Genomic DNA, 24,138 nt, shown 5'->3' with positions numbered 1-24,138 from the left:
CACATCCCATGAATGAATTTTTAAAAAAATCACAGCTCATAAGGCTCAACCCGGGGGCCAACCTGGAATTCACTGCCTCCAAACAAAAGCAGCCGATGAGCCAGTAATCAGTGCCAACAGCCTTTCAACTTAGAACTATAGAAAATTTATGGCGTAGAAAGAGGCCATTCAGCCCATCACGTCTGTGCTGGCCAGAAAAAGATGAAAAAGGAACTAGCCGCATATTTTAATCCCATTTTCCAGCACCTGGTCTGTAGCCTTACAGGTTACAGCGCTTCAGATGCAGATTCAAGTACCTTTTAAATAAGTTGAGCGTTTCAGCCTCAACCACCGATTTAGGAAGTGAATTCCAGACATCCACCACCCTCTGCGTGAAAATGGTTTTCCTCATGTTCCCGCTAATCCTTCTACCAATCACCTTAAATCTATGCCCCCTGGCAACTGACCCCTCAGCTAGGGGAAACAAGTTTTTACTGTCCGCCCTATCTAGGTCCCTCATAGTTTTGTGCGCCTCAACTAGGTCACCCCTCAGCCTCCTCTGTTCTAGGGAAAACAACACTAGCCTATCCAATCTTTCCTCATAGCTGTAATTTTCAAGCCCTGGCACCACTCTTGTAAATCTTCTCTGTACTCTCCAGAGCAATTATGTCCTTCCTGTAATGTGATGATCAGTATTGTACCCAAAATTCCAACTGTGGCCTAACCAGCATTTTATGTAGTTCCATTATTATATCCCTGCTTTTGTATTCCAATGAAGGAAAGCATTCCACATACTTTCTTTACCATCTTGTCCACCTGTCCTGCCACCTTCAGGGACCTGTGGACATGCACTCCAAGGTCTTTCATTTCCTCAACCTCTTTCAATATCCTCCCATTTATTGAGTATTCCCTTGCTTTGTTTGCCCTTCCCAAATGCAGTACCTCACACTTTTTCGGATTGAATTCCATTAACCACTTTTCTGCCCACTGAACCAAACCATTGATATTATTCTGGAGGCAACAGCTATCCTCTTCATTATTAACTACACAGCCAATTTTTGTGTCATCTGCAAATTTCCCAATCATACCTCCCACATTTATGTCCAAATCATTAATATGTACAACAAATAGCAAAGACCCCAACACTGAGCCCTGTGGAACACCACTAGAAACCATTTTCCATTCGCAAAAACATCCATCGACCATTACCCTTTGTTTCCTGATGTTGAGCCAATTTTGGATCCAACTTGCCACCTTCCCCTGTATCCCACGGGATCTCACTTTTCTGACCAGTCTGCCATGAGGGCTCTTGTCAAATGCCTTACTAAAATCCATGCAGACAACATCCACTACACTACCCTCATCAATCCTCCTTGTTACTTCCTCAAAAAATTCTATTAAATTAGTAAGACACGATCTTCCCCTAACAAAACCGTGCTGACTGTCCCCGATCAACCCGTGCCTTTCTAAGTGACACTTTATCCTGTCTCTCAGAATTGATTCCAATAATTTGCCCACTAATGAAGTCAGACTGCTGGTCTATAATTTTCTGGCCTATCCCTTGCACCATTTTTAAATAATGGTAAAACATTTGAAGACCTCCAATCTTCTGGTACCTCCTCTGTATCGAGTGAGGGTTGGAAAATGATGCTCAGAGCATCTGCTATTTCCTCCCTGGCTTCCTTTAACATCCTGGGAAATAATCCATCCGGCCCTGGTGACTTATCCACCTTCAAGGATGTCAGTCACTCCAGTGCTTCCTCTCTCATTATGCTTACTGTATCTAATGTTTCACATTCCTTTTCATTAGCTAGAATGTCTGCATCATTCCTCTCCTTAGTGAAGAGAAAAAATATTCATTGAGAACCCTGCCCACATATTCAGCATCAACACACAAGTTATCTTGTACATCTCTGATAGGTCCTACTGTGGTAATCTGAGGTACAATACACCTTTAAGAGAATGTAAGCAGATTGACCATGTGATTGTATTGCCCAATTGCTGTGTAGCATGGACTACATTGTTAACCAGCAGTTTTAGAGTAGGATTTGGTTTGAGAAGAAACTTGTGTTAGTGCATGCGTCCCGACGTCACCGCTTGTCATTCCGATTTTCAGTTTGGCGGGCGCACACCGGATTTGGCTGCGTGCCCGCCAAACTGTCAAAGGCCTATTAAGGCCATTTAAAAACTAATTAAAACACTTAACATAGCTGCTCATCCAACCTTAAGGTTGGCGGGCAGGTGAAAAGCCCAGACGGCCTTTGCATTTTTCATGAAACCTCATCCACGGGCGGGATGAGGTTTCATGAATGATTTATAAGTGAAATAAAGATTTTCATTAAAATTCATAGACATGTCCCAGCTTATGTGACATTTTCACATGAGGGGACATGTCCTAACTTTTTTTTCTTCTTTATTAAAATTTTGGAAACTCAAACTGATATCCCTGAGGCAGCTCTGTGCCTCAGGGAGATTTCTGCGCTCTTTCGCGCGCAGGCCCCGACTCGGCCTACTCCTCCCGCCAGCACAGGGACCACGCAGCGCTTCTGGGTGTGCATCATACTGGGCGGGCCATAATTGGCCCACCTATGCAAAATGGCAGCGCGCAGCCAATCACGGCAGCGATTGGCTGCGCAACCGCCCAACCCCTCCTGATGGGGAGAAAATTCTCCCCCAACTCACTCATCAGTAGATCGGCATGCAATTGAGATTGCTGAGCAAAGTAACCCGATAGAAGGAACATAACACCTACCCTTTCCTTAGTTATTCTCTTGCTCTTAATGTGCTGGTAAAACATCTTTGGGTTTTCTTTGATTTTATCTGCCAATATTTTTTTGTATCCTCTCTTTGCTTTCCTAATTTCCATTTTTACTTCACCCCTGTACTTTCTATACTCATCTAGGCTTTTTACACTATTAAGTCTTTTGTAACTGGCATAAGCTTTCTTTTTCTGCTTTATCTTAGCATGTATGCTTCTGGATAACAAGGGGGTTCTAGGTTTAGCAGTACTACACTTTTTTTTGTGGGGGACATGTCTACACTGTGCCTGTAGAATCTTGCTTTTGAATGCCTCCCACTGATTTGACACTCTTTTCCCATCTGATAGCTGTATCCAGTCCACTCTCACCAGCTCACCTCTGAGCTTCGTAAAGTTTGTCTCCCCCCAATTTAGAACTTTCACTCCTGTTCTATCTTTGTCCTTTTCCATAATGATGCTAAATCTAACTGTATTATGGTTATTATCTGCAAAATGGTCCCCCACTGCTACTTCATCCACTTGCCCAGCTTCATTTTCTAAGACTAAATCTAGAATTGCACCCCTTCTCATTGGACTTGTTATGTGCTGGCTAAAAAAGTTCTCTTGAATGCAGTTCAAGAATTTTGCTTCCACTGTGCCCTTCAATCTGTTCGTATCCCATGATGGGATGGAGGACTTGATGGAGGACAAGCACCTGTTAGCCAGGATCAGCCAGGTTTCAACCAGCCAAGGTTAACTGTCTGCTAACCGGGGATCAATTGGCCTCCAGCCTGCCAGGGCTGCCATGTGCGCTAACTGGGGATCAACTGGGTTTCAACAGTCCCAAAGCACAGTTGCTGGCTGGTCTGGTGACCTTTTTTTCCCAGCCGGGCCTTTGCATCCCAATATAAGAGGCTCTGGAGCGTATGGTTCCCAGTGTGAAACCATGGCGCCTCTGGCTCTAAGACAGACTCTGAGGCCTGTGTCTCTCACTGAGAGAGCCTGGAGCCTGTGTCTCTCAGTGAGAGTCTCTGGGGCCTTGTGGGCTCTACAGCCCCTGGGATGTTAGAGAAGGCCCACTGTAGCAAGTGTTTTTGAACGGCTGTCAACAGTCACAGGTGGGAAAAGTCCTTCCTTAAGAAAAACAAGGTATGGATTATAATACATAAACATAAGTAAATGGGGAGAAAAACAGCTGGAAAAGGGAAAGGAACAAAACGAATCCAGTTAGTGAGAACCTGATCCCTGCAAAAACATTGGAAAAATTAACTACCGTGTGGTTTTTCTGATCATGTTCTGCACCTCTCCAAAAATATCAAACAGCAAAAGCCGATTGTTTAGTCACACCCAAACCCACCCACCCAGCCTGGCCCGGTCAGGAATCACTGAGCCAGGAATTGTATTGCTTACTTCACCAAAAACCTCAACAGATGTACTGAGGGAGAGAGAGGACAGAGAAAGAGAGGGGAAGGAATTTTTAAAAATTCATTCATGGATGTGGGAGTCGATGGTTAGGCCAGCATTTATTGCCCATCCCTAACTGCTCTTGAGAAGCTGGTGGTGAGCTGCCTTCTTGAACCGCTACAGTCAATGTAGTGTAGGTACATCCACAGTGCTGTTAGGATGAGGGTTCCAGGAGTTTGACCCAGCAACAGTGATATATTTCCAAGTCAGGATGGTGAGTAGCTTGGAGGGGAATTTCCAGTTGGTGGTGTTCCCATGTGTCTGTTGCCCTTGTCCTCCTAGATGGTAGTGGTCGTGTGCTTGGAAGGTGCTGTCTAAGGAGGCTTGGTAAGTTCCTCCAGTGCATCTAGTAGATGATACACAGCTGTCATGTGCATTGGTGGTAGAAGGAGTGAATGTTTGTGGATGGCGTGCCAATCAAGTGGGCTGCTTTGTCCTGGATTCTGTTTTATTCTTTGATGGGATGTGGACATTGCTGGCAAGGGCAGCATTTGTCACCCATCCCTGTTTGCCCATGAATTGAGTGTCTCACTCGGCCATTTCAGAGGGGCAGTTAAGAGTCAACTACATTCCCAGGGTCTGGAGTCACATGTAGGTCAGACCAGGTAAGGATGGCAGATTTCCTTCCCTTTAGTGAACCAGATGGGTTTTTACAACAATTAACAATGGTTTCGTGGTTATCAATAGAATTTTAATTCCAGATTTTTTATCGAATTCAAATTCCAACTGCTGTGGTGGAATTCGAACCCAGGTCCCCAGAGCGTTACCCTGGGTCTCTGGATTACTAGTCCAGTGACAATACCACTACGCCACCATGTTGAGTGCTGTTGGTGCTGTACTCATCCAGGCAAGTGGAGAGTATTCCATCACATTCCTGACTTGTGCCTTGTAGATGGTGGACAGGATTTGGGGAGTCAGGAGGTCAGTTACTCACTGCAGGATTCCGAGCCTCTGACCTGCTCTTGTAGCTACAGTATTTATATATCTAGTCCAGTTCAGTTTCTGGTCAATGGTAACCCCCAGTGTTGACAGTGGGGGATTCAGCAATAGTAATGCCATTGAATATCAAGGGGTGATGGTTAGATTCTCTCTTGTTGACAGTCATTGCCTGGCACCTGTGTGGTGCAAATGTTACTTGCCACTTGTCAGCCCAAGCCTGGATATTGTCCAGGGCTTGTTGCATTTGGACCTGGACTGCTCCAGTGCCTGAGGAGTGGTGAATGGTGCTGAACACTGTGTAATCGTCAGTGAACACACCCACTTCTGACTTTATGATGGAAGGAAGGTCATTGATGAAGCAGCTGAAAATGGTTGGGCCTTGGAGACTACCCTGCAGTGATGTCCTGGAACTGAGATGATTGACCTCCAACAACCACAACCATCCTCCTTTGTTCTTGCTATGACTCCCAGCGGAGGGTTTACCCTGATTCCCATTGACTCCAGTTTTGCTAGGACACCTTGATGCCACACTTGGTCAAATGCTGCCTTGATGTCAAGGGCAGTCACTCTCACCTTACCTCTGGAGTTCAGCCCTTTTGTCCATGTTTGAACCAAGGCTGTAAGGAGGTCGGGAGCTGAGCAGCTAAGGCGTAACCCAAACTGAGCATCAGTGAGCAGGTTATTGCTAAGCAAGTGCCGCTTGATAGTACTGTTGATGACCCCTCCCACTACTTTATTCATGATGAAGAATAGACTGATGGGGCGGTAATTGGCCGGGTTGGATTTGCTCTGCTTTTTGTTTATAGGACATACCTGGGCAATTTTCCACATTACCAGATAGGTGTTGTAGCAAATGTGACAAGGGAAGGTAAAAGGAATGAGAGAAGGGGAGAGGCAGGGGGAGGGGAAAGAGGGGGTGCAGAGAAAGAGGTTGATGGAGAGGGAGAAAGGCAGATGGGAGGAGGAAAGAAAAAGGTAGGCAAGTAATAGAGAGAGAGTAGGAAAGAAGGAGGGGGAGAGGGATAGACTGTGAAGGAAGCAGGGGAGAGAGAAAGAAGGGAATGAGGGGAAAAGGAGGGAGAGACAAAGGGAACTAGGGTGGAGGAGGGGGATGGGGAACAGAGTGGAATGCGGTGGAGTGAGGGTGGAAAAGGAGTAGGTGTAGAGAGAAATTGGGATAGAGGGGTAGAAAGGAAAGAGAATTGAGGTGAGAGAAAGAGGAAAGCAAGGAAAATGGATCAATGTTAGGGAGCAAGAGTGGAAGAATGATATAGGGAGGGAGAGTGGAAGAATGATATAGGGAACGAAGAAAATGAGGATAAAGGAATAAGGGAGAAAGGGAGAGAGGGGAGGAAGGGATGGAGAGAGGAAGATATAGAGGGAAGAATAAGGGACAGAGGGATAGTGAGCAGGATAAAGGGAGAAATAGAAGGCACAGAAAGGAATGACAGAGAAGGGAGCAGAATTAGAGGAGAGGGTGAGACATAAAGAATAACAAAGGGAGGTAGAGGGAGGAATGGGACAGAGGAAAGGAGGGAGGAAGAGGAGCAAAGGGAAGTAGAGGGGGGGCATGAAGGAGGGAGATATGGAGGAAAGGAAATAAAAAAGAGTATAGGGGAACACAGGTGGACAGGGAGGGAAAAAGGCAGTAGAGAGTGTTATGGTCCTTGACCAGGCCCCCAAGTTTTTGGTACGATCTGGCTAGGGACCAATAACATTTTGTTTTAAAGTAGGCAAAGTTTGAGATTCAAGGCACTAGCAAAGATGATAAATCCACAAGATTCCACAGGTTTTGAACAAAAAAAACAAACTTTACTATACAAAGTCAGAAAATTAATTCAATTTACAACATCTATCTTTTACTCTAACATTAAGAATTAATAGGAGGCAAAATGACTTAACATGCAAACTGGTCGAACACCCACAAAACACATTAAATAACTAATTCAATTTAGACAGGTCCCATGGATTTTTCAGTGAACGCTTTGAGTTAATCAATCTCATTAAGGTTCTGCCTTTCTCATGAGGGACTCCAAACTTTTCACTTTCAAAGATCTACCCTCTGAATTCCCTCAAAAGCCGCTTTGACTTGGACTGACTCTATAACTGCACACCTCCTAGGGGTTTCAATCTCATCTCCAGAGACTCTGTTCCCCTGGATTTTGAGTCTGCAATCCAGCCTCTGCTTACTGGTGCAATTTCAGCTCCTTAACAAGCCCCTGGCTTTCACCAAGCTCCAATCTCCCCAGATCCATCAAGCTATAAATGGTTCCCAGGGCTGCTTCTGAGCCCTAACCCTTTCCAGCATAGAGCCAATGACCTTCTGTCACCTTCTCAGCATCCCAGACTTCTCCTGAGTCTTAACTGCACAGAGCCAGCTAACAGCAACACATTTTCTGCTTGGAGCCTGCTAACAGCAGCATCTTTTTGGTATGGCCTTTTCCCTGCTGCAGAACATTCACTCCCCCAGCAAACACACAAATAAATTGAAACTCTAGAATCTTCTTAAGCTCCACCCATCTCCATGATGACATAGCCTTCCAGGGCTCACTGGATGCTTTTAAACTAATTGTTGCTTTAACTCCCAAAACAAACAACTCTGGGTTGCATTTCTTTCAAAGCTGTGTAGACACTTCACCTCCAATTCTCCAGCTATGTAAGCCCATCTGTTATTTTACGATCTCACCTTTCTAGCTCTTAACTCCTTAAGTCAACATGGCCCCAACCTTTTAAATGCAATAATCTTCAAGCTACTTCAGTTGCATTTACCCTATTTTCCACAGTTAAACTTTAAACTTCCCAGAACTAAAACTTACCTCTAAAGTATTATTCTGAACCATGAACTAGGTATTTATAACAAGAGAGAAAGACAGTGGCACAGGGAGGGGCCAACAGGGTTCAAGTCTGCAGGAGCACAACACAGAGAGGTATGAAACAATGGTACAGGTCAGGTTTTTGATGAATGCAACTAGGATAGTTCACTCCTCAACAGGATATGGAAACCCATTAATTCCTCTATCCAGATCCCTCCACCAACAAACCCAATATAAACACATCTAATCCCCATAGTATGTAAAATCAGTTGCGAGTCGTGCTCCCAAAGGCTGTCCAGTGACCCTTGCTGGACATGTTGAGTTGGGTTGGGCATTGAGACTGAACAGGATGGACTATTCCACTGTGATAGGTTCTCTATGTGAACGTTCTATCAACAGTCTCTGCCTAGGCTCATGTGAAGAATAGGCAAATAGGAGAGGCACTATAGTGTAGTCAGCTCCCAGCTACCCCCTGCCCAATGATTTCCTCATCACAGATAAGCTCCCATTGGGGATATGCCAAACAAGGAGTCAATAAAAACAGAGAGGGGTAGCCCACTGCCTCTCAGGCACCTCCAACCAGTGACACTGCAATATACTGGGGTCCTGGAAAGATGCAAAATATTTCAGATTGCATAGCCGGCCCAAAGACAACAGGATCTCACAGGCTGAACAAATCTTTCCTTCGCAATAAAAACAACTTTTGACGTTGGTTGGCAGGAAGGGTGATGCCCCTGTGATTAGGTGAATCATTTTTCCTAACCAGTGTTTTTACCTCATTTACTTGTAGCTGTGTAAGATCTTCCAGATGGATGAATGCGTCCTGTGCCCCACCCCCAGTGGAAACATAATCCCATTTAAAATGTTCAAATTTAAAATGTCAGCTTTTGTATTTTCTGGGGATGGGAGAGATCAAATTTGTATCGTGGAACATAGAACCGCTTCTCCTCTGAATACAGCAGGAAGGGGATTGTGCATCACAACAGTCTGGGATGAGAGGAGGCAATTGTGCCCATCCACCTGGAACCCTAACCCATGTTGTACCTGCCCTGGAAATGTTTGATGGCACAGTATAGAAGGAGCTTTACTATGTACTTAGCTGATGCTGTATCTGCCCTGGGAATGTTTGATGGACGGAGTAGAGTGAATTCCAACATTTGCAATCTCATATTCTTCAACTTGGACCATGCCAGTGTCCCGTGTTTCTCAAAAGAAAATTGGACACATAAGAACTGAGTTTTTTTTTGAACTGCTGCAGAGTGGCAGACAAATTGAGGAAGCAGATCTCAGTGCCAAATTCTAGCAGCACGATCACTCAACCTGATTGAGGGGTGAAAGCAAGTGTGTTTTTCCCTTTTTTGGAAGGAGGATGAAGAAAGTAGAATGACTTCACTGTCTGGTTAGCTTAGCCTTCCGCTGCTCGTATTATTTTCTATTTCTTCCGTGCCTCAAATCCAATTTTTTTTGGCTCAGGAAGTTTGGGTTTGCGTCAGATGAGGCTCATAATAAACAGGAAAGAAATACCTGAGCAAAAAAATGCCAGAAGGTGTTAACCCAGTCAGAGGAGCCAACCATTGCCAGGAACTCTGACCATATCTTGCTGGGGCTACAAATCCCAAGGAACGGGACTCAGAATCCTTACCAGCCTGAGCCCCTGCCCTCCCGAACACTCAAGGAGCTCTCTGCACACAGGCAGGGATTTGGGCCAGGCAGTGAATGAAAATGCAGGTCAGTCAGGGCATGTAAAAAGACCCAGGGACTGAAAGATTGGTACAAACTGTCTATTTCAACAGTTGCTGATCAAGTGAAAAATCCAATCATCTTGCCTGATTTAGATACTGCCTGATTTACACTACTCTCCACGCACCCCCCCCCCTCCCCCCACCCCCCCCACCACCCCCACAATAACCGCTAGCTGTGCTTACTGTAACAGGTTGAGAGAAATTACAACTCCACCTCTGCAGAAAGTACAAACAACAGGAATTAACCTCTACAGTGTTGTTAATTCCATGTTTCCCAGTGATTTCACTGGGCTGGGGCCATCGCCAAGACAAGGATTTAAAAGGCACAGATTTTCAAGTTGAAAAGCTTGGGGATCAAAGCTCATTCCTTGAATTCTTCATCATTTCTTTAACTGCAGGATTGTGTTAAAAGGATTCGTACAACAAGAATCACTCAAAAATTAATGGAGATAAGATTTGATTGGCTGGATGTATCAGTGTATCAGCTCACTAAATCCACCACATTCCATGGGAGCACAGGCTCTGCCATTACACAGGGCCCAGTGTGAACGCAGGAACAGGAGGGCACCATTTGGCCCCAGAGCATGTTGCACAGGAATAGGCCATTCAGCCCCTTGAACCTATTAAGCAGGAACAAGAGGAGCCATTCAGCTTCTTGAGCCAGTTACAGAGGAACAAGAAGCTATTAACTTCTTGAGCTTGGTGGAGGAAGTCATTCAGTTCCTCAAGCCTATTACATTGGAACATATGACCATTCAGCCGCTCAAGCTTATTCTATTAATTCAGCCGGATCATGGCTAATCTGCACCTCAACTCCACTAACCCAACTTTGCGTCATATCCCTGGATGCCCATACTTAACAAAAATCCATTGACCTAAGTCTTGAAAACTCCCAATTGACCCCAGCATCCAGTCTATTGGAGGAGACAGTTCCAGATTTTTACTAAACTTCGTGTGAAGTACTTCCTTTTTTACCTCCTGAATGGCCTAGATTGTCTCCTTGTTTTGGATGCCCCCCATGAGAGGAAAATTGATTCTCTGTATCTATCCTGCTGAATCCTTTATTATTCAAAACACCTCAATTGGGTCACCCCTTAATTTTTTTAATTCAAGTGAATACAAGGGAAGGTCATGCAACTTGGGCTCATATTATAACCCTCTAAGCCCTGGTATCATTCCGGGGAATCTGCACTGTACCAACTCCAAAGCCAATACATTCTTCCATAGGTGTGGTGCCCAAAATTGGATGCAGTTCTCTAAATAAATGCTCTGTCCAGAGCAGTTTGGATGAGAATGAACCTTCCAGCTAACAGGCCATTTAAATAAAATCTTCGCTGCATATTGGTGAATGCTATTCCTTCAACTGGGTGTCCAGTTTCAGCTCAGGGTAGGTCACAGGCGGAATGTTAAGGTGACTAAGGTTCTGTAACAGCCAACAGCATGCACTGTGTAGACCACCTGGAAACTCTTCGTTCCAAATGGTTTCTCCCCTTTTCCGAAAACAGGGAGGAGCGTGTCCTGGCCGTAAAATAGATGTTGTCCATTACGTTAGCCACATCTGACTAATTCGGAATCGAGATGTGGCTAATTACATTTCTGATTAGTAAATAAAATGAGTAATAGACCCCATCGTTGAGAATGTGATCTTGATGTTCATATTTGCATGCTGTGCGTGTATGAACTTCAACCTTTCTGTGCATTTGTTGGTAAAATGGTGAGGCGAAAAGCAGAGTGTGAGAGTGGTTTTTGATCATTGAGTGCTTTACTTCTTTGGTTGCTCATTGGTGGTAGGTGTGAAGGTAAATATTCACATGTGAAATGCATTTACCTGTGTTGTGCGAGAGGCATTTTCTATTAATATTAGTACATGTGGCTAGACCTGTGGCTTTTTGGAGATTTGTATTAGACAATACTGAACGATTGTGTTCTTCGATATAAAAATGAAAATGCTGTAAATATTCAGGAGGTCAGACTGTGGAGAGAGAAAGAGTTAACGTTTCAGCTCAATAACTGTTAACTCTAAATTGTTTCTCTCTCCACAGGAGCTGTATGACCTGCTGAGTACCTCCTGCAATTTTCTGTTTTTATTTCAGATTTCCAGAATCCGCAGTATTTGGCTTTTGAATTGTGTTCTTTGTATGGGAACTATAGTTCAGAAAATAATTTACAATGAAAAACTGCAGATTATTCCCTGACCTTCTTTCTCATCGTCCACTCCCTCTTGTATCCTGTTCAATCCATCTATTCCCTTCCCTCCCAGTGCTGATCATTGCTGGGGTGCGGGTTTCATAGGTACCAATTACTTTTGCAATGCCATCCAAGTGAACCCAGGTCATCAGGCAATTTGACCTTGGAGGGTATAATGCCTGAGCCCTGTTCTGTTCTCTGGGGAGATAGGCAGTGGTGGGGAGATGGGGGTCCCTGGTGAATGTCAGCTCCTTCAGAAGAGGATTGTACCTGAACCCCAGAGAGAGTCAGCACCTTTAGGATAAGGAGAAAATTTTAAAACCAGCTGGTTCCAGAACATAAATCTTACAAGAAGATGTACAATGACTGTCTGATTCTTGATTCCAATTTCAATATTTCTTGATTTCAACAGACATGTTTCCCTTAGCAACACCATAAAACGTGCTGCTCAGAGATCATCTGGTACCTCATCAGCAGCCTCTCTGACAGGAGGGATAAAGTTTAATAACAGACCCAGGTTTCCTAATCCAACAGTAATGAACAAACATACTGGTAGTGATGCACTGTTCGATTACAATCACAGCAACACCTGGACGCAGGTAAAGGGATTCCTCCATTGCACTTTAGAATCACAGAATCTTACAGCATAGCATGAAGCCATTTGGCCTTTGCCTGGTTCTTTGAAAGCCACCTAGTTAGTCCCACTCCTTCCCCATAGCCCTGTGAATTTCTCCTTTTCAAATATATATTCAATTCATTTTGAAAGTTTCTATTGAATCTGCTTCCACCACCCTTTCATTCTAAATCAGGACATTTTGCTGCATAAGATAATTTTTCATTCCCCCACCTCTCTTTTGTTAAACACCTACATTGCCACATTACCAGAGATTAATTGTAGTACTTACTTGGCTGCATTCGGAGGCGCAGGTTAAGCCAGTTTCGAGGTGGAGATCCATATTTAGAGAGGACAGAGTTCATGATCAGTTCTGCAGGCAATGCCGTCTGAAGCCAAATATTGAGGTCCAAACGCCAGCTGGACAGGCAGTATTTTAGTAACTTCCTCTCCACACATCAACCCAAAAATAACTACAAACTTCAATATGAAGGATCAAGTTCTTCTCATTGAGCCCCTCTCGGTCAATCTGTTTCTTTTCCTATTTCACTCAATCACAGTTTTCTCTGTATTGCTGTCAGTCTTTCTCATTTGGTTCCTGTCTCATTTTGTCATTACCTCGCCCTCTTTGTCTTTTTCATTTTGTTGCTCTCACTCTCTCATTTTGTTCCTTTCTAGCCTACCTGTATGTCACTCTCACTCACCCTTTATATTTGTACCTTCCTTGCTTCGCTTTTTCTGTCTTTGTTTTCACTATTTTGCTTGGCTCTTTTCTCCCTTAATACACCTTTTTCCCTCTCTCATCTCATTTTTCATCACTGTCTCTCCTTTTCTCTGCATCCCTCCTTTCCTCACCGTGCCTTTTTTCTCTGTGTCACTTCTCCTCTTTCCATCATTCCTTTTCTCTCCCTGTCACTCCCTCTTTCTGTTGTTCCTTTTCTTGCCCTCTTTCCACATGTCCCTTTTTCTGTGTTGCGCTCCCTTTTTGTTGCGTTTTCTCGTCTCACTCAGACCGTTTCGCTGAAGCCAAACCTTCCGATATCTGATCACAACTCAGAAAGTTCAATCTGTTCAGCATCACCCACATGATGCCCATCACCATGGCAGCAAGAGTTTTCACAGCTCAGCAGTACCATTCTGCAGCCTGAGCTCCGTCTCTCGGCACAGACCCTGAAATTTGTCTCTGTCTAGAATACAACCACCGTGTCCTGCTCCTCTGACCAGACTGCAGATTAATTTCCTCTCTAATATCTGTTTACCTTTACGGGGTCTGTCTGAAACAGCCCAAATATTTCAGGATTGGAATTTTCTCCCCAGCCACAAACATGCGGTGCCCATATTTATTTTCTGCCACTGTGCAGTCCGATTCCTGTGCCAAGTCCTTCTGCAGCAGCCAGGATCAGCATATGGAGATGATTAAATCGGCTGAAGCTCTCAGTCTCTTAAAAAGGCAGCACAAAGGTTTCCAGGAGATTATCCTGCATTCTGAGCTCTAAAGCTCAGTGATTTTCTCCAAAGTTTTGTGATTAAATAAAATCCAAAGCAATTTCACCAGTTCGCTCCTGAATCATTTTGTTATAAAGTAGTTCAAAAATCCTGTAACTTGAAAAGATACTTCCAAAGTTTTGTCTTTAAAAGTGCGCTTTAACAAAGAGTTTCCTGTGGACTGAAGCTCATTACATCTGCAAAACAGCAAAGGCAGTTAAATCATTGAGCTGGTCTGATATTTGAGCCAGGACTTCAATAAGGGTGGACTGAAGGGGATCCTGTTTGGGATATATTTCTTTTCTTTGGTTTATTGTATGCAATGATCCAGCTCAGAGAAGCAGTTCATATTCACTGAGGACCCCACATCCCAGTATAAACAGGTAGAGCGCAGCACTGGGTTCTACTGACAGAACACAATAATTCACACCATAAATAAAGTGTTTGCACCACTCTCCTCAAGGCAATTATTCTCACTGGGCCCGCTCCTCTCCCGAAACTGATGATTCTCATTTGAATTAAGATCCCTTGCCATCATGAAAGGTGCGCTCACTGGGGTTTGAGTGCCCTCCTGACCTGAGGGTATTGATTCACACTGGGTTTCAGGGTCCCCTCCTCTCCTGACAGTGCTGAATCTCACTAGAGTATGATATCCTACTCCTGTGGTATTCATCATGTGTGACCCCAGAGAGTGAGCATCTGCTGGAAATTTGACCAGAAAACATTATACGGAGCACAATCCTACTCATGCATTTTCCAGCTAGAGTCACTGGTCTGGATAACGAGTGCTAACCCTGGGCTGATCTTACTCCCTCCCTCAACCCACGGCCTTTGAGGTCAAACCACTGAGACATGAAATGCCCACCAATTCTGAAATCAGTCACTGAATGTTAAGCCTGAGAATGTATGTAAAACAGAAAAAGGGGCTGTTCCTGCAACAACATTGGTCTAGGAATAATAACAAAAATATTTACATTAAAGTAAATCTATTTGCAAAGACCAGATTGTTTCCATTCTGGGTTTTTAAAGGAGGGATGTGAGAACATTGCAAAAGAACTATAATCTTCCAAAATTCTGTCGATTCAAGAACTGTTCTTTAGGTTTGAAAATTGGGCACAACACTCCATTATTTAAGAAATGTGAGAGGGGGAAATCAGGGTATTATAGGCCAGTTAGCCACAGATCTCACGGAATTGAAGGCAAACTGTTAACCTGGTTAGGAAACTTGCTGAGAGGCAGGAGGTAGAGCTGGGTTAATAAGGAGGGACTCTAATTGGCAGGATGTGACTGTGGTGGAAAGCACCTGAGGATTTGTTATTCCTAGCGTCATTATATGGTTATCCTGTTTAGAGTGCATTATAATAGCACATTTTCATTTTAGCACGATTTTAAAAATTGGGAACATTCCCGAATAGTGCTGCCTGTCATGACCTGGATTTTCAATTTAGCACGATTAATACAGTACCACACATGCATTAAGAAGTGCACCAAAATTTACTTTCAGTTTCAAGGCTAATCCAGTTTACGGAATTCCTTTTATTGCTTTTAGCTTTCACAACTATATTTTTGTAATTGACAACAAAATTAAAACAAAGCCCCAGACATGCACCTTGTGGCACAGAGTGAGGTGTTCTTGATCTATCCAGCTTCAGGGACAGCCACTGAGCTCTTCTTCTCCCACTTCCAGTGGAGAAGATAACAGGCAGACTGCGACCATGGCCAGGAGGCAGGCAGTCACTGGCACTCATGTTCACTGAGGTGACGAGGCCCAGATTTGTGGTCTATAGGAGCGATGCTAAGTTATGGATTACGATGCCTAATTGAGGTATGGGAGGTGGCACGTTGCTCCACCATGTTTGAATAGGATTCAAGTGCAGGTTCCAGCCCCAAAGCCTTGAGCAGATCCATAAACATGGAGGTTCCCCACCCTGTATCTGCTGACCCTCCAGCCAGGCTTCAGCCCCCTGTTGACCTACCGTTTGCACAGCCAGTTCATCGCCTCCGGACAAGGCCTCAGCCTTTTCCCAGGGCAGATACTCAGGGATGCTGCTCAGGCCCAGGCTGGTGTCTACCACCAGGTGCCGGTCCAAGCCCCACAGCAGCCAGATGTTAACCCAGTTCCCTGACTCGAAGAAACACTCCCAGATCAGGTAAGGAAGATTTCTGGCAGCTTTCTTTGTGTTGTGTTGTTTCAGGCTGTGTCCGGTGCAGTTGCAATGCACAGGGAGGAAGGCAGCGCTGTGCGTCTGCAGGATTGTAAAGCAACCTTCTTACGTTTTCCTATGGCAAAATTTTTAAACAAGTTTTTGCTTGGCACATTGTTTTTGGGGAAAACGTTAGGCATGCTAAAAAAGGCACAGCTGTACTGTTGTTTAGCTTGTGCTAATTCTGTCGTCCCTGATTTGTTTCCTTAGGATATCTAGCATGCTGACTTCTTCCTCAACATTGAATAGTGACAAAATTGCTTCCACTGGGCTATGGTTAACACCCACATTTACAACTCTCCATCAATCAGCTCTAAAATTTATATATCTCCTCCAGAATGAGACAAGACTCTGGGTCACAGACAGCTAGGCTAACATTCTCTGCTCCCCCAACCACCCTAGACACCTAGCTATTATAACACCCTGTCTACATCAGTATGAGTCCCAGGAGCAGACCTAGATTTCAAATTTCAGTGTAGGAGATTTTAGTCTTTGGGTTGGGTACCAACTATGAACTTAACAAATTGATGGTACAAACACATCATGTTTGTTCAACCATATGGAATGTGGTATGTAACTGAGAATACGCTGGGCCCAGCTATGAAGTACCATGTGGTTAAATATTCTGCCAATATTATCTAGCCTCACACATGTGAACTCATATCCCAGCAAGAATCAGTGTTCTGGCGTACCTGTCTCAGTGAGATCCATACTGCAAGAATAGCCAGTATCAGTAGAATCCATACCCCAGGAACAGCTGGTACCAATGGGAACCACATCTGTGGGAGAGCTAATGCTTGCGGAACCCATACACCACCAAGAATCAGTGCTCACAAGACTCATACCCTAGTGAGGGTCAGAACCCATGGAACACATCGCAGTGAGCATCAATGTTTTTGGAACAGACACCCATGAGACAGTGCTTATGGAACTGCACTCCAGTGAAAATCAATATCCAGTGAAACCCATAACCCAATGTGAGCATCAATGTCCTTTAGGAGATGTTGGGAGAGAGCAAGCTGTAATTTTTCACAGTACAATAGAGCTAGTCAGTGGAGTTACTGCAACTCCAATATTTCCTAAGTCGCTGTTACATTTGTACAAATAACTTAAGTGTTTCTTGGCCATTTTCCAGAAGGGTCTGAAGAATTGAAACTTTCTATTGACTGGCAGAATATTAAACGCTCCCCCATGGCTCCAGCTCCATCAATAAAACTCTATTTCTGTAAACCCTAGCTTCCCAACAAGCCAGAGATTAGCAATAACTGAAAGACAGCAGCAAAGATCTGTGCAAAGCTCAGCTCATAGAAATACCTAGGAACAACAAAGGGAACAAGGCCCAGGCACATGCTGAGAGAGAGAGAGAAAAAGAGAGAAAGGGGAGAGAGAGAGAAGGGGAGAAAGGGGAGCAAGAGAGAGAAAAAGAGAGAATGAGGAGAGGGAGAGAGAGAGAGAAAGAGAAATAAACGTCCTGAATTGGACTAAAGCTGATTTCAATATGATAAGACAGGATCTGGCCAAAGTGGACTGGGAGCAGCTACTTGTAGGAAAGTCTACATCAGCCCAATGGGCTGATTCAAAAAGAAAATAGTGAGAGCTCAGGGCCAACATGTTCCTGTAAAGGTGAAGGGTAGGACCAACAAGTCCAGGGAACACTGGATATCACGGGATATAGAGGTTTGGATAAGGCAAAAAAAGGAGGCTTATGGCAGATACAGAATACTGAAATCAGCAGAAACCCTAGAGAAGTATAGAAAGTGTAGGGGGGTGCTTAAAAAAGTAATTAGGAGAGTGAATAGGGGGCATGAAAAAACACTGGCAGGCAAGATAAAGGAAAATCCCAAGGCATTTTATAAATAAAGGGCAAGAGGATAACCAGGTACAGACTAGGGCCTATTAGGGACCAAAGTGACAATCTCTGCGTGGAGGCGGAGGATGTAGGTGAGGTTTTAAATGATTACTTTTCATCTGTGTTCACTATGGAGAAGAAAGATGTAGGTGTAGAAATCAGAGAGGGGACTGTGATATACTTGAACAAATTAGAATTGAAAGGGAGGGGGTATTAGTGGTTTTAGTGGGCTTAAAAGTGGATAAATCCCCAGGCCCAGATGAGATGTATCTCAGGCTGCTACGTGAGGCAAGGGAGGAGATTGCAGGGGCTCTGACACTAATTTTCAAATCTTCTCTGGCCACAGGAGAGGTGTGAGGACAGCGAATGTGGTATCATTATTCAAGGAGGGTAGTGGGGATAAACCAGGAATGACAGGCCAGTGAGTCCAACATCAGTGATAGGGAAACTATTGGAAAAAATTCTGAGGGGCAGGATTAATCTCCACTTGGAGAGGCAGGGATTAATCAGGGATAGTCAGCATGGCTTTGTCAGGGGGAGATCATGTCTAACAAACGTGATTGAATTTTGAGGTGACTAGGTGTGTAGATGAGGGTAGTGCAGTTGATGTAGTCTACATGGACTTCAGTAAGGCTTTTGACAAGGTCCCGCATGGGAGAATGGTCAAGAAGGTACGGGCCCATGGGATCCAGGGCATTTTGGCAAATTGGATCCAAAATTGGCTTAGTGGCAGGAGGCAGAGGGTGATGGTTGAAGGTTGCTTTTGTGATTGGAAGCCTGTGACAAGTGGTGTACCACAAGGATCAGTGTTGGGACCCTTGCTGTTTGTAGTGTACATAATGATTTAGACGTGAATATAGGAGGTATGATCAGTAAGTTTGCAGATGACATGAAAATTGGTGGTGTCGTAAATAGTGAGTAGGAAAGCCTTAGATTACAGGATGATATAGATGGGCTGGTAAGATGGGCAGAGCAGTGACAAATGGAATTTAATCCTGAGAAGTTTGAGGTGATGCATTTTGGTAGGACTAACGCAGCAAGGAAATACACAATGAATGGAGGGCCCCAGGAAGTACAAAGGATCAGAGGGACCTTGGTGTACATGTCCATAGATCCCTGAAGGCAGCTGCACAGGTAGATAAGGTGGTTAAGAAGTCACATGGGATACTTGCCTTTATTAGCTGAGGCATGGAATATAAGGGGAGAAATTTCCCCATGTCAGGTGGGCTGAGCAGGAGCGGATGTGGGCGGGCGTGGACCCGATCGCTGACCGCGATTGGGTCCATGCCGCCATTTTACGCAGGCGGGCCAATTAAGGCCCACCCAGCCTATTTCTCGACTCCCGAGGATAGTGGGAGTGGGCGGGTGGCGGCGGGTGTGGGCGGGCGACGGCAGCAGGTGTGCACAGACCGCCGGGTCCAATGGCAACCCGGCGGCCTGTTTAAATGAAGGCCTGGCAATCTTTGCAAGGTTGCTCACAATGGCCGGCAGAAGGGCTCACCAGAAGGCTTCTGCTGGGTATGCAAGTCCGGAGGGTAGGCCAATGGGGCAGGCCAGGACGGAAGGTAGGGCAGCAGGGCAGGCCAGGCCAGAGGGTAGGGCAGCGGGCAGTGTGCTCCTCGGGTGAGTGCTTGCTACCATCCTGGAGGAGGTGGCAGCATGGTGGGAGATCCTGCTTCCGCGGATGGGAAGTAGATGTATCCCCACCTGACCAAACGTGCATAGGAGGAGGTGGCTGAGAGTGTGAGCTCCCATGATGTGGTGTGTCGCACATGGGTCCAGTGCTGAAAAAGATTCAACGACCTCCTGCACTCGGGGAGGTTGAGTACCATGTGCTGGAACTGGTCACTTAATGCAGCCGTCACCCTTTCCCCCCCAGTCACCCCCCCAGCAACTCTGAGTGCAGTTACAGCATTGAATCCTTCATGGCATTTATCCCTCGCTGGGTGGGCCAGCAAATATTGCCCATGCATAGTTCACCCTGAGAGGGTTGAGCTGAGATGGGTTCTGCACCTGCAGCATGTGTGACACTGACATCCAGAGTATAGAATGGGGGTGAAGCTCAAGGATCTGCACATAGGCATTATGCTGGAACTGGGAAGCATGTCAAAATCAGGGTGCTAACATGCTGGGAGGGGAGCTTCCAGGTGGCGGGGCACCAATCCATCTGCTGGCTTTTGCGTTCCATGTGCTTGTACCTCCTTGCTTTGCAAGCTTACACCTTGTGGTGCCACATGTGATGGAGGCAGCATTTTGGCAAGGGTAGGGGTCAGCCCTGGCTTCTTTGTGTGAGTGTGTCGCAGCTGCGGGGTAACGAAGAACTAAAGCCCTGCAATGTCCCACTTTGGTTGGGTTGGCAGGGATGCGATGGGAATCCAGGTAGAGGCTGGGCTAATCAATGCTCTTCTCTCCTTTTCAGGAGAAGACTGCATACAATTTCGCCGAGCGGATGCGGACTGGCGGAGGCCAGGCCCAGTTGGCCACCTTGACTCCTTTTGAACAGCAGGCCATGGATCTGGAGAAGTCATGCGCCCAGGTCCACCGGTGGCGATGAGGCTGGGGTGCCACAGGGAGGTAAGTATGCCGAGCACTGAGGTCACCATGTGTGTTCCAGCAGCCATGGCACTGCTGACTGCTCAGTGATTGAAGTTTGCAACATGTGTTGACCATTGATAATGGGAGGATGAACGCATAACGATCCAGCGGACTGGCATGCAAAGTGACATTGTGTGCACTTTAACTAATCAAATGTCCCTGTTCTTCCTTTCAGCATCACCGGAGCAGGGCCGGGAGGAGGAGGCAGAGGGGCCACCTGACACCTGAGGGCACAGAACAAACCGACTCACCAGCGTCACACCAACTCTGCCAGACAGGCACCAGCGCAGATACTAGCATCTCAGTGGGAAGTGGATCTTCGGCTAGTGTCCTGGGGCACGGCGGTGAGTGAACTTCACACTCATTTGAGGTGTGGGCAAGACAGAGAGTGCCCAGGGCGCCGGCAGTCAGAGGACTGCTGGGGACCAGGCATATGCTCAGTCGGTGGCTGATAACGTGCCTCTGGGGTCGTCCGTGAGGCAACAAACGCTGGAAGTGCAGCAGGGTATGCGGGAGGATCTGGCGGAGATACATGAGGCAATGCGTGGCATGGTAACCGTGCTGGAGTAGTCCACATGGAGCATCACCGATGCAATGAGCCTCATGGCCGAGCGCCATGCTTCCTCCATGTAGAGGCTCCACTAGGAGAACAATCAGGGCCTCCTGGGGTTGCGCTCAGACCTGCAAGCTCTCACAGCGGCATTGACCTCAGCTGGTCAATGCCCATGTGGGAGATGGTTTGGGCACCGTATCCCAGCTCAGTGCCCATCCATCTACAGTGAGCAAAGGGTTCGAAGTGACCACACATCAGCGCAGCAGCTGCCTGTCGTCTCTGCAGGTTCCTCTCAGGGTGCTCTGAATGAGCGCAGCAGCTCCTCCCACCCCTCTGCCAGTGACCATGGCATCCGATGAGGCTGCGGCGACTGGGGAGAAGCCAGCTGTGGAACTGGCCGTTCCCTCCCAGGCGGGGCCATCAAAGGCTCCACGGGCCAGAGGACGGCCGCCAAGGCCAACAGGACAGCACAGTGAGCAGGCTGTCTCAGATGCCAGTGCCAGGAGAGGGGGGAAGCACCTAGATGTAGCACCCTAAGTGTAAATTTAAGGCACATTGGGCACACCACGGGTTTCTCACTGGTGCTTTTATGTTGCCCCATATTAGTTCATTTAAGACTTGGTGTGATGTGCAACACCTTTTTTTTTTATTTCTGAAGTTACTTTTGTAATCTCATTAAATTTTGATATGTAACCATGGCTCAGGGTGATTCCGTACTTCTGCAGGTGGATGGGAGCCCATGATGTTATGAGTGAGTTGTTTGACATTGAACTTTATTGACAAGGGCCTTAGTTAATGTTCCTATCCAGGCAGATTTAGCATTCAGGTATCGAGTATGGAGCCTGTAGCCCTGGCGTGTGTTGAAGGTCCATCTGTGGTGTGTTAGCTGAAGGTTCTTTGGATTAAAGCCTCCCAGGTGTCCCTGCCTCCCTGGAGTATGCCCAGGTCAGCGTCTACCCCCTCAGCATTCACCTATGTGTGCTCATCCTCGGACTCACTGCTGGACTCATCATGTGCGTCCAAAGCAACTGCGTCTACATCTTCTTTGTCCACTGCGTTGCCCCTTTTCAGCGCCAGATTGTGGAGAGCGCAGCATGCAACCACTATCAGTGACACACGATCTGGGGGGTATTGGAGTGCGCCCCCTGAACGGTCCAGGCATGGGAAGCGCATCTCGAGATGAGTGATGGTTCCCTCCACCACAGCCCTTGTGGAGGTATGGCTCCTATTGTACCACTGCTCAGCCTCTGTTCTTGGATGGCAGAGAGGCGTCATGAGCCACCTTTTCAGGGGATAGCCCTTGTCACCCAGCAGCCATCCATCCAGCTGGACTGAAGCACTGAAGGGCCTCAGCGCCTGGGAGTGACCGAGTACGTAAGCATCGAGGGAGCTGCCTGGGTACCTTGCACAGACTTGCAGAATCTGCATCTTGTGATCACACTATCTGCACGTTCAAGGAGTGGAATCCCTTCCTGTTGACAAAGGCACTGGGCTCACCCGCTGGCATCTTGATGGCCACATGTGTGCATTCGATTGCACCCTGGACGCAGGGGAAGGCAGCAATTGCTGTGAAGCCTCTGGCTCGCTCTATCTGGCTGGCCTCGTCCCAGCGGTAGTGAATGAAAGTTGGTGCACGCCTGAACAGAGCATCTGTCACCTGTGAACAGCTGGCTGGGAGGCTTTGCAAAGATCACCCACCGACCCCTGGAAAGAGCTGGAAGCATAGTAGTTGAGGGCAGCTGTGACCTTTAGTGTCACTGGCATGGGGTGTCCACCCACACAGTTGGCGCAGATCTCAGCACCTATCACCCAACAGGTGGTGGTGACTGTTTCCCTTGAGAAATGGAGCCTCCTTCGGCACTGCACCTCAAGACATATTGAGGTAGCTGATTCACCGCCTGTATACCCTGGCAGTAGGATAGTGGCTTCTTCTGCGGCTCCTTCCCCCTTGGACTTCCTGTTGGCCCTGCCCCCTTGTGCCTGTGCCTCTCCTCCCAAGAGTGGCTTCTCTGGAAGCTGAATGTGTACTCCTGGCCCCCTCCCTCCTCAGACGAGGTGCCTCCAGTGGACAGCACAACTCCCATTCCCAGGCTAAGGGAAGGCTTCCTGAAACCTGCAGGCCCCAAAAATGATCTTTACTGTGGAGTCCTGACCTGAAGGCTGTTACTCCTGTCCAAGCAGCTGGTATGAGTTTTGAAGTATTCCTGCTCACACAGGCAAGTATCAGTAACTTTCACAATTAAATATTTAACAGATACCATTCGCGACCACACCAAACCCTCTTATCCCGCCCGTGGATGAGGTTTATACAAACGTCTCCTACCTGCCTGCCTGTTGCGCCCATCAATTGCTGCCTCAAGGGCCTTAACTACATGATTAATTAATGGCGGGTGCACATCCGAGAACATCGCACACCCACCAACCTAAATATCGACATGGGCCAACGCTCGACCGACATCACCGCGCCTCATTTTACGCACCAGCACGCAGGGCCCGCCCCCGCATGCCAATGGGAAAATTCTGGCCTAAGAGCAGGGAGGTTATGTTGGAGCTGTATAAAACACAAGTCAGGCCACAGCTGAAGTAGTGTGCAGTTCTGGTCGCCACACTACAGGAAGGATGTGATTGCACTGGAGAGGATGCAGAGAAGATTCACCAGGATGTTGCCTGGGCTGGAGCGTTTCAGCTATGCAGAGAGACTGGATAGGCTAGGGTTGTTTTCCTTAGAGCAGAGAAGGCTGAGGTGGTGGGGGGGGGGGGGGGGCGGCGCCTGATAGAGGTATGCAAAATTATAGGGAAGATAGGAAGCCACTTTTCCCCTTAGTTGAGGTGTCAATAACCAGGGGGCATATATTTAAGGTAAGGGGTAGGAGGTTTAGAGGGGAGTTGAGGAAAAATGTTTTCACCCAGAGGGTGGTTGGAATCTGGAACACACTGCCTGACGGGGTGGTAGAGGCAGGAACCCTCACAACATTTAA

At 46.5% G+C, this 24,138-nt stretch overlaps 1 protein-coding gene across 1 annotated transcript in view; it reads right to left on the bottom strand.

Moving 5' to 3' along the window:
* plekhg5a (pleckstrin homology domain containing, family G (with RhoGef domain) member 5a) overlaps positions 1-13,833 on the bottom strand; it is a 145,963-nt gene extending 132,130 nt beyond the window's left edge. The window contains exon 1 of the mRNA XM_078558018.1: positions 12,767-13,833. Within this exon, the coding sequence (XP_078414144.1) occupies positions 12,767-12,839 (73 nt within the window). The 5' untranslated portion in view covers positions 12,840-13,833. The remainder of the gene's footprint in view (positions 1-12,766) is intronic.
* Positions 13,834-24,138: the final 10,305 nt, after the last annotated feature.

Source organism: Cetorhinus maximus, chromosome 15, assembly GCF_964194155.1.
Source record: "Cetorhinus maximus chromosome 15, sCetMax3.hap1.1, whole genome shotgun sequence".
Taxonomy (NCBI): Eukaryota; Metazoa; Chordata; class Chondrichthyes; order Lamniformes; family Cetorhinidae; genus Cetorhinus; species Cetorhinus maximus.
The sequence above is the reverse complement of the archived record's forward strand: the minus strand, read 5'-3'. Positions and strand labels throughout refer to the sequence as shown.